The 10,863-nt window shown below is 50.9% G+C and overlaps 1 protein-coding gene across 1 annotated transcript in view; it reads left to right on the top strand.

The window, feature by feature from the left end:
* The first annotated feature begins 556 nt into the window (after positions 1 to 556).
* TMEM86A (transmembrane protein 86A) overlaps positions 557 to 10,863 on the top strand; it is a 29,797-nt gene continuing 19,490 nt past the window's right edge. The window contains exon 1 of the mRNA XM_049820026.1: positions 557 to 601. Coding sequence (XP_049675983.1) covers positions 581 to 601 — 21 coding nt within the window. The 5' untranslated portion in view covers positions 557 to 580. The remainder of the gene's footprint in view (positions 602 to 10,863) is intronic.

Raw genomic sequence — 10,863 nt, 5'->3', positions numbered from 1 at the left:
CCAAGAGCCAGCGGCCGGAGCCGCGAGCCCCCGCTAGCGCCTCGGCGGGGCCCCGGCACCGGGTCTGGGGAGGCCGTTCTGGGCAGGGAGCCCCTGGCGCGCCCCCCGCCCCCACGGGCCCGGCAACGGGCCGCGAGCGGGGCTCGCAAGGACCGCCGCAACCCCGCCCCGGGACCCCGCAGGCCGCGTCCCCGCTGCGGCCGTCGCCGCCGCCGGGGAGGGGACGCGGCGCAGGACCCGGCCGCTGCCGGCTGCCTGGCAGGCGCCGCGCCAGGAGAGGGACGGCGTCACCGCCGCTGCCGCCGCCGCCGCCGCCGGCGGGGGCCGAGCGAACCGCGCACCCGCCCGGCAGCCGGCCCGGGGTGCGCCTGCCCGCGCCGCCCGCCCTACCCGCGCGCGCGCCCCGGGGGCGGGGCCGGGGCCGCCCCCCCCCTCCCCTCCCTCTCTCTCCCCGCAGCGCATTCGCCGCGGGGGCCCCCTCGCCGGTGACGTCACCGCCGTCTAAAAAAGCGCCCCGGCAGGCAGGGCAGCGGGCAGCAGCACCAGGACGCGCCCCGTCAGGACGCGCCCCGCCGCCGACATGGTGTCCCCCGTCACTGTGGTGAGTGCGGGCCGCGCGGGGGGAACGGGACCCGCGACCCTGTGGCGGCCGCCCGGCAGGGACGCCCTCCCCGGGCGGTATTTCCCCCCCCTCCCCCCCCCCCCCCCCCCCGCATTGCCCCCTACCCGGTCCCCGAGGCGCTGCCCCCGAGGGCGCTGGGTTCTCCGCTCCCGGCTCCCGCCGCCGCTCCCCCCCGCGCGGGGCAGCGACCGTTGGCGGAGACCCCCTCCCCGCGTGCCTGGTGCTCCCCCCGGCCCTCGCCGCTCGCCGGTGCCTCCGGCCGGCAGCTGTTGCTCCAGAGGTGCGCCTTCAAGGCGGGGGGTGTGGGGGGGTCGTCTCTCCGTCTCTTCCTCCTCTTGTCACGACTATCTTCTAACAAGTCGTGATGCAGCTGCTTTACGCGGCTTGCAGCTGCTCCGAGCCTCTCCGCTCCGGCTGCCCCGGGCTGGCGCTGCAGCAGCGCCCGGGAGCATCCTCCGGCCCCGCGGGCACCGGCCGTCCCGAGGTGGCTTTGCCGCCCAGGGGACGGCTGGGGCCGAGGGTCGTGCCGGCCACCGCGCTGGGCAGAGCTCCCACCGAGACCTCGTTGTCCCCTGATGAGCCCACCTGGCACTTCCACCGCCGAACGAACGACGGGAGACGGGGAGGGTGTCACCTGCCTGTCTCCTGGGGGAGTCACAATGCTTAATTAATGGAACCAGAAATCGGGTAGCAGCTCGCCGCTGTCCTGTCGGTAGGTGATGCGTGCAGCAGCACAGCTGGACTGATGGAGCAAAGCCGGTGACTGAAGTAGCCGTGGCTTGTGCCGGCAAGACAAGGTCCCGGCCCTGCGGGTGAGAAGGGAGGGGGGTGTTTCAATGCTGGAAGGAGACAAAATGCTTTCAGCCAGAACAGCAGAGACGCTGCGCTCTTAGACACGCCGCTTTGCGTGTTCCTCCTTCTAGAAAGCGAGGGATTTGTCTGAATACACCAGCAGACTAATGCGTGCTGTAAGAACAGCTAACTGTTGGTGGGAAAGTTGCCTGGTGCTTCGCCGCAGCACTGAACACCTATTGCTGGTATCCTGGTTCTCTGTGAATCCATTATCATCTTGTTTTGAAATATTTTGGTTAACAGCCAGTCCGTTGCGTTCTCTCTCGCAGGTAGAAATCCCGTCCTTTGCCCACTAATTCACAAAGCCAAGGTTCAAAACTTTTAAATTGCTTTGCCAGTTCTGCGCAGCAGCTTGCATTGTCTGATATTTCACATTAATTTTCCCCCTGTTATTAACATGTACCTGGTAAGTTCATCAGCAGCCTGGGGGTGACTTTTATCTTTAGAGACAGAGGGAAGTAGCTTGTAAATTATACCATTGTAGTGCCAGACTTTTTTTTTTTTTTTTTTTTTTTCCCTTGTGCTTTTCAAAAATAACTGAAGAGGTTTGGTATCTTTGTGCTTCTCTGCCATAAGCTAAATTCATCCTTAAGTAACACTTTTAGTTACAGTGAATTGTGTACGTGTACCTCGGAAGTAAAATCTTATGCTGGGACAATACTGGAATGGCTCAAAAACTGGCAGAATTTGTTTCATAATTCGCAGGAGGCAGTACTTGTTAAGCCTAGTGAATCAGGGTGGTCTTGAAGAGTATATTTCATCCAGGCTTTGAGAGGAGACAAATGACTGAAGTATGAGGATGTGTTGGGAAGGGTGTACATAGTTCAGACCGGAAGGCATTACCTACACCAGAAATTACACTTTAGGAAGGTAACTTGGGAAGGAAAATGGAAAAAAAAACCCCACCACCCCCTGCTTTCTTCACTTGCCCTTTTGACATGTAACAAAGCACGTTTCTGCTCTGGCTTCATCCCTGAAGTACCGACTCTTTGCTTCACCAAAGGCAACTGACGCAGGTCTGAAGCTGCGGAGAGCTGGAGGGACAATGAGACCAGGAGCTGCGACCAGAGCTGCAGCTGTTTACCGTGGCTGTAGAGGTGGGAGGGGAGGGCGTCTGATCCTCCAAAGAGCTCATAAAAAGAGCTGCAGGGCTTCAGTCTGTTACGGAGCAGTTCTTTGCACATCACCTTCAGCGGGTTTCCACATTGCTGTTCCTCCGAAGGAGCGCGCTGTGCTGCTCCGGCGTCGGCTGTGCTGCGGTCCGCGAAGGGCAGGCTGAAGGGGTGTTGTGCAGCAGCGTGTGGTGCCCGGGAGCATGGTGCGGCCCTTGCACAGCTGCAAGCTGGAGCTGCACGTGGGGTGAGAAGCAGGGCGGCTGTACAGCCGGTGGGCTGCCTCTGGCAAGTCTCTTGCTGAAGGGAACAGCAGTGGGCAATCGGTCTGGCCACAGCTAGGTGCTACCCTTGGGGGCCAGGCCTTATCTCTGTACCGCACTGCCTTTTGCTGTGTAGATAGAGCAGGTGTTTGGAGCCAGCATGGCTATCTCTGCGATGACACACGATGGGGATGCTCTCTGTGGGGGCAGTACCTGAGGCATAATCAAATTAGCCAGAGGAATTGATTTGTCTACAGTGTTCTGTCCTCTCCCAGTACACTGCAGCAACAGCCTCAATGGGGAGGACACTAGAAAAGCACAGCTGAGAGTGACATGATTTTGCTTCCCGTTTTCAAAGCGATGGCCTTTGTACATAACTGCAGCAGATGGCCCCGACTACTTACACACAACCTAGTCTCCTGCGTCTCCCCCTCTTTCCTTCTTTAGGACACTCTTGTAAGGAGAGTGAGAAACCCTGAGCTCCAGGTCTGCTGTACAACTGATAGCTGGAAGAAACCACGCAAGGAGGCACGGACCATGGAGAGGACCCTAGGGAGAGATCTCGGCTAGGACTGCTTGTTCACGCTGGCTGCCAGGTGTGCATCATGGCCCGGGGGGGTTGGCAAGTCCGCCCCATGCGTAAGGAGAGACCACGTAAGGAGAGACCGCGGCATTGTGCAGAGCTAGCCAAGCTGTTGTCTCCAGTGCTGCACAATTCAGATGTGCTGAGGGGGGAGCATGCCCACAAATAAATGAGTCTGGGGCCAAAATACCTTTTAACATATTGTGCTGGGTCCTCAGCTGCGATAAAGCTCTGGGGTCCTGCTGATGCCAGACTCTAGACTTGCGTGGCACTGGGCTGTGGCAGAGAAGATGTATTTGTCTGCCAGTCCTGTTCCAGCTGGTGAGCAATGCTCACTCTGGTTGGAAGTCACCTTGGAGGGAAGCTTTCCCTGCTTACTCTGCTAGGCAAGCAGGAGAATCCTTCTTAAAAATTTACTATTCTCGATACTGCTCTGATTAAGAGCTGTCTTTTCTGCATAAAGCCGTGTGGGCTGAGAGCCTGCGGTTGGAGAGCAGTATTAATAAATGGCGCATTTGCTTCATGGATATGTGAGGTTTAATTCCCTTCTTGTTCAGTCATCACTGGTCCCATCTGAATAAAAGTCCTTTCAGAGACTGCCTCGTTAGTGATATTTGTCCTGTTTGTTTGTTTTTTTGTTTTTTTTCCCCACTATTGGTTAAGCAGTTTGTAGTGTGAGCTTGTGGGACGTAGCCCTTGCCCTAAGGACCTTTCTGCCCAGCAGGCACCATGATTGCAGGGGCCACAAATGTGCAGGAGATGAGCCTGGAGATGTGCAGTCATTCTGGCATTTATATAATGCTCCTTGCTCAAAGGGACCCTATTTTTCCCCTAAAGTTAGGGCTAAACTTAGTGTAGGGCTTCAGACCACCTTAAGGAAAACAGGGCATGGGAAATATAAAGACATTAATTGGCTGAGAATAGGTCTCTTTTGGGGGGCAGTTGTAGATGATACCGGTGTGTCTTTCTGAGCAAGATGACCTATGGGCTTTCATCCCTACAACATCCTCTCTGCACCTGACTTTTACTTGGCCTAGCCCAGTCCAATATGTGAGAGGGAGGTGAAACTCCCTGTTTGGGACAGATTTTTGCCCAGAAGTTGCATCTTAATAATCCCCATCCCTTCCCTTTTGCCCTCTGATGTATTTGGATCTTTAAACAGAGGTAGCTGGGCTGGGGAAGAATATGTTGGTTTGGCTGCATCAAGCAAGTTGAGCCCCATACCCCTTCAGTGGGAAGCAGCCAGCAACCCTCCTGGGAACAGCCCTTCTCGAACCCCTGGGTAGATGCAGGGTGTTGCTGTGGGGGAGTGTGAAGGTCACTTACAAAAACTGGGCAAAAAAACTGAAGGGTATGATATGGAAGGGTATTCACCAGTAACAAATATTGAATAGGGCTGGAGAATTGGGTGGGTGTCATTTGAGTTTCTGAAGAGGGGTCCAACCACACTGATCCAGATGAATATAGAAACCTGATGTAAATCATGTTGCTTAGAGACTTTGCGTTATGGGCAATTGTAGCAGTAGTAGGTCTAAGCATAGTTTTAAAGGTTTATTATTAGAAAGTGTGTTTCATAATCCTCAAACCTGTTGAAAACAAGCAAGCCAGATCACACCTCAAACTATTTCAGCCTTTGCCTCTTAAACAGAGGGTGTATTATTTCTGCATTAATGAATAAAATGTTAGCAACCATTTAAGTCAGAAGTAACTCTTACAGTAGAGAGGTTAATTTTACTTGTTCTCTTTGTTTATATGCAACATTGTTGTTTTCATTGTAATTTTCCCCGTTACTTAAATACATCATAAATTGGGATTTTATTATGCAGGAGGCTTGTAAATATGCACATTTATATACCACATGGACAATTATGGAAATATGGCACGTGCATAAAAATCAAGCCAATTTAAATGAATTATAGAAAATATTTCTAAACATCTGAACCCAAATGAAGTAAGGGAGAGAATCATCACCTTAGATAAGTTTAGCAGGATCTTAGTAACATTTATGTCAGCCACAACTTTTGGGAGAAGCCTAAAAGCTTTGGTCCTACTGAGCAAAAAGCTGTGCTGATTTATGCCAGCTAGAGCCCAGGCATAGTGTTACACGCCACAATTTATTTTTTCAGACTGAACTTGCACATTCTTGCTATGACATTGACATTCTTTGCTCTAACTGTTGCTATGAGAGGTTGGGCCTAGATATCGGTAGCTGAAATTGGAGGCTAGAAAGCACGGGCTTCTCTTGTGCTCTTCCCAGTTCCAGTGTGGTTGCATTAAACAGTTAGTGCTGATTGCTGCTGCAGGCAGTGCTGTAGATTAAAGGCTTCATTAACTCAAGTATATCACTCGAGTCACAGGCGTCTGTTGTCCAAAGCGTGCTTTGTGCAATGAGATTATGGGTCCAGTTCAGAGAAGCCTGTACTTGCACATAATTCCTCTGAATGGACAGAGATGCATTTCTTCTGTTCTCTTTTCCTGTTCAAGTATCTATATCCAAAGTACACTGAGTGTAACAGAAGAGCCAAAGTTATCTTTCTCTGTGGGTAACTGCATAATACTGAGGAAATAATAACTCCAGTGAAATTAGACTCTTAGAAAATGATGGCATCTGGAACCTGTCTTCTGCTAGCATGTGGAAACTCTTGAACAGCAAAAGGATTATTAGTTATGTAACTCTCTTCCCTCCCGGAGGCCTAAGTGGTTATTATATTAGCACTTTTAATTTTTCTACTGCCCTTCATATCACACAACGCCCAATAGATTTGTCATTACAATAGAGATGTAGGTTTTGCTTACTGCAGCATGCCCAAAATGAAGGTGATGATTATTGCTTCTTAGAGCCCGCTTGTACCCTTCCTATATCCATTTCTTATACCGCAATAATCTAAATAGCATTTAAGCTGATGACAGGTTTCTGTATGACAAGTGTGTCGGTCTAGAGCATCCCTCCATCTAGTGCTGAACATGGACAAGTATCCAGGTGACATAAAGCAGAAAACGCTGTCTAGGAGATCACACACCACCAGAGCTGAAAGGTGGTATGTGGGCTGGGCAAGAGCTTTCCTGGAAGATTTCAAGTGTGCTGGGGTGGGAAGGAAGTCAGATACCTCCAGAGAGCCCGGGGGCTCACACTGCAGCCCCTGACCCAGAATTGCACAGGGCGCAGTTTCTTTCTGGGTAAGTGCAACTTGTGTCTCTTCTTGTGTTAATTTAATGTTGCAGGCTGACTTTTGTGTTGCAAATCTGCCTGTTAATGAGGATGGTGGCTGTTTTGATTCACCTTGCTGCGAGCTTATGGAAATGCCTTGTTTCTACCAGCAGGCTACACTTTCTCCCCAAAACTAATTCCTGTAGATTACTGCAAAACTTGTACTTTCCAAGAGTGAGGGGAGATGAGACAGGCCATGTTACTGAATTGGCCTTGGGACTTCTGTCAAGTTTGAATGGTGAGGTCTCATTTTTTGCCTCTCACCAGACACCAGATTTGGAGACAGATATGGCGCCAGTTGGCATCAGGCATTAAATTTCTGATTATGTATCAACGCGAGTGGGTTTCTGGTAGTTGCAAGTAGCCTCTGATTGAATTATTGCTTGAGATTGAGAGCAAGTTTGACGTTAAGCCAGCTGCATGTTTTTCAGCACATACTAGACACAGCGGGCAGATCCTCAGCCTTACATGAGTCATTTTGCCTCCCCTGGCTTTAGCAGAACTGGGCTTGTGCCAGCTGAGACCATAGCTTGGCTGCCGTATCCCTATTTGCTTGCGTCTTTTGGTTTTGCTATGGCATAAATCGGAGCCAGCCAGGGTGCTTGGATAGCAGTGCTGACTTGTGCTCCATTGCAAGAGAAACTAAGCAAGTTGCATGGCTTTTCCCTGCAACCCTGATGTAAAAGGAGTGTGATGACATTTTTATCATTTAATTGACATTTGCGAAGTTTCCACTTGGCTAACGTCCCATGCGTCTGTGGACTTGCACCCTCAATATAAAGGGCATAACACTGGCAAGCAGCTACACGCTTGTTTGTGAGCGTGGTCCGTGTTTGTATATACAGCCCGATTACAGCAGGGGTTTTGCAAGTGAAACCCTTGATATATTTGCGTGAATCCTGGGAGTGCATGGGTTAGTGTTTGCGCAGGTTAGTGTTTGCACCTGCCCACTCCACATCTGTTGAGATTGACTGGGAAAGTCTAATTTATCTTCATGTCATTTGTGTCTGATACTGACTTGCCCAGGTCACAACATCTTGGCACAAGAATAGATATTGGAAATAAAATCTGTGACTCCACTGTCATACTTTGACCTTACATCCCCCTGTCTCTTAAATCATATTGGTCCCATGATAACATGAGGAGAGCTGCTGCTTTTCTATAAGGTACCAGAGTGGCACCTCTCTAAATACACATCTTCATTGAGGTACTTTGCTATTTTCCCTTCTAATTTTCTTTAACATCACTGTGTCACAAGCTTTCAGCCTGCAGGACATGCTACACAGGTAGAGCTTTTCATTCAGCTTTCCATTAGGCACAAGACAAGCTGACCTGTCCCTCCTGGGTTTCCCAGCACAGCCCTGCTTGCTTTTGCCAGATTTTGCTGATCTTATTGCAGCCCCTTGCAAGGATTCGTACAGCAAAAGTCTCTCGCATAGAGCTGCTGGCTTTCCCAGCCACTGCCAGCCACCCTCCCCTCCTCTCTGAGTTCTGCCTTCCCGTTGCTTTTGCAAAGACCTCACCTGCCAGGTGTGCACGAATCTGTTGTGTGAGCAGAAAGGTGAGCTGTAAAAGTGCCTTTTGGGTGCCAGAGGTGGTTTTACCCTCGGCACGTCTTTGAGAATGGCTGGTAGGGCTGGTACAGCCTGTCATGTGCCACCTGCCTTTTCTGCTACACTAACAGCCCTAAAACTGTTACTGTAAAGGGCTGTTACCATAACGGGCTGTGACAGCACCAATGCCTGCAATGCCCTTCATTTAGACCTGCATTATTCCCCATAGATTGTAGGAAAAATGGGGTCATCTCTGCTGAAGAAGTTGCTTCCAGATGGAAGGGCCTCCCTTCCCTCCCACATACCAATCCCAAACGGCAAAGCAGCATGTGGCAGGGTAGAGCTTTGCCAAGTGCCCTGTTTCCTCTGAGCGCCCATTCTTCCATGCATCCCCCCTGCTGCAGCCAAACAACGGGGTGGCTGGGGCCCTCCAACAAGTACATAAATGTCACGGTGGGTTGTGGGGTGCAAATAACACTGGAGATGGGAAAGTGAAGGCAAAAGGTGGATTTCAGCCCTGGGGACAGAACACTCTGCGTGCAGACCCTTCACTGCTATTACCTGGAGGCTCAGCCTGCCCTTGGTGCTGACAAGGAAAGAACTGACGGTTCTCCCTGGGGCATTTTATTTTGGGTCTGCGCCCATCTCGGAGAGCCTGGAGAGAGGCCCCAGTCTTGCCACACAGCTTGTGGGGCAGATGTCAGTGTGTGGCACTTGTCTGCAGCAAAGGACCTTGCAAGGGGTGCCGCTTTCTGCCATGGGCCTGTGCCCCACGGCCAGCACATTGGGCTTACCCAGCCCTTCCAAGGTAATGCTTAGAGCAACATAAAACCTAACACTACTTTTTCTTGGGTAACAGAAATCTGCATTCTCTTTCACAGAAGAGTGTGATATAAATAATGACAAGTCTCCTGAGAACATGTGCTTATAGCCTGGAAACCATCCCCAGGATGAGTTGCGGAGACTTCCATAAGCAGTAGAAATTTTTTATCTGGATTTTAGTGTGACAAGCCAAATAACTGCCCCTTCGCATCCTGAGAAGAATTGCCTGGGACAGCCACTGACTGCAAATTTCAGGGTGCTGGCTGGCTGGCTCTTGAAGTTTCCTGTGGCTTCACAGCATCCTCTGGGACGGGACGCAGCCCCACCTGACGTGGCTCACCGAGGAAGGGTGCGTGCCCTTGTGTTGGCAGCGCTGCAGCTCTGATGAGCAAAATGAAAAGACAGACCCATTGTGGTTCAGGTTTTTAAACAGCCGCAAGGGGTTCTTTTGTGAGTGTTACAGCAGAGGAAATGTTCGGAGAGGCTTGCTTTCTGCTACACGAAAAGGAAGATCTGGAATCCCAGGAGGGAAAAGCAATCTTTGCTCTGAGATAAGATGCTGGCAGGCAAATGCTGGTTTTTTGCTTTCATTTCTGAGAGCCAACAGACTACCCTGAAAGTGTTCATCTGTGACAGCTCCTTCGGCCCTGCAGAGACATTTGAATTCTTGACTGGTTTAACATTGTTGGTCATTGGCAACGGTACATTGCCGACCGCACTCGGAAGGCAATCTCCAAAACTGCTGACAGCTATAGGATCGCTACAGGTATAGCGTCAATCATTACTACCGCAGGTTAAAAAAAGGTTTTTAAAATAGCCCCGCTTGTGGTCTTGTGCCAGTCCGGTAGACAGGACAGATGATGCTTGGTAATGGAAAAAAACCAAACCCAACCCAAACACAAGCCCTAGCAAAACAATCCATATCCAAGCAGAGTCTTCAGTTCAGGGTGAAATGTGTTTCTCTGTCATTTGATTTTTATGAGTTAACATCTGCTAAAGAAAGACTTTGCCATCTTGAAGGCTTCTCTGAGGTCCTAGAAAGCCAAGGGCAGATACCCAAGTGACTTTCTAAAGTATTGGCTGCTGTAGCAGTATCTCACTTTGCCTGGTATCAGGGCTTCTTGCTGATAACAATAGGTCCTGCATCGTGGAGGCAGGTCCCGGACATGCTGTTGCACAGCTTGTTGACCAGAGTTAGCTGAGCAAACCCAATTTCTTCTATTCAGTACAGGAGATAACTTTATGGATGCTGTAACTTCCTTAATTGCTGCAGGGAACACCATGGTCCAGTGTCTTAAGATAGCTTTGGGCAATGTCACGTTTAAAAAGGCAAGGAGCAGGAGTGGGCTTCTGATGCAACACGTGGCACAGGCAGTGCCCTGATGCGGTGCGGTGGGGATTATTTCCATGGCTCCAGAACTACCTGCTTCTACTTTAGGCTCACATTTCTAAGGCCTCCTGCAGGACTCTGTTGAAGGCAAGAGTCCAGTTTCCTATTTGTGGCTTTCCCCCCACTATTTTATGTCCCAGGTGCTTGCAGATGCATTTTTTTAACTCGTGGGTATAGCAACAGAGAGCTGCAATGTCCAAGAGCTCCCGGGTCACGTTGGCTGCTGAGCCAAACTGGCCTTGTCAGCAGCTCTGTGAGCATGGTCAGTGTGACTCTCAGCACCCAGTGGTTTTTAATTTCTTCATGAAAAAACTGAAGACAAGACAGGACTGCTGTTGTATTCGTATTGCAGCTTTGGTAACACGGGCTTTGGTGTTTCTACGTGAGTGGCAGTTTGGCTACTCCTGCCTTATCTTGGGAAGGGGCAGAAGGGAACTCTATTACTGCTCGTCTCCCTC

This window comes from Accipiter gentilis, chromosome 17 (assembly GCF_929443795.1).
Source record: "Accipiter gentilis chromosome 17, bAccGen1.1, whole genome shotgun sequence".
In the NCBI taxonomy this organism is placed as follows: Eukaryota; Metazoa; Chordata; class Aves; order Accipitriformes; family Accipitridae; genus Astur; species Astur gentilis.
The sequence above is the reverse complement of the archived record's forward strand: the minus strand, read 5'-3'. Positions and strand labels throughout refer to the sequence as shown.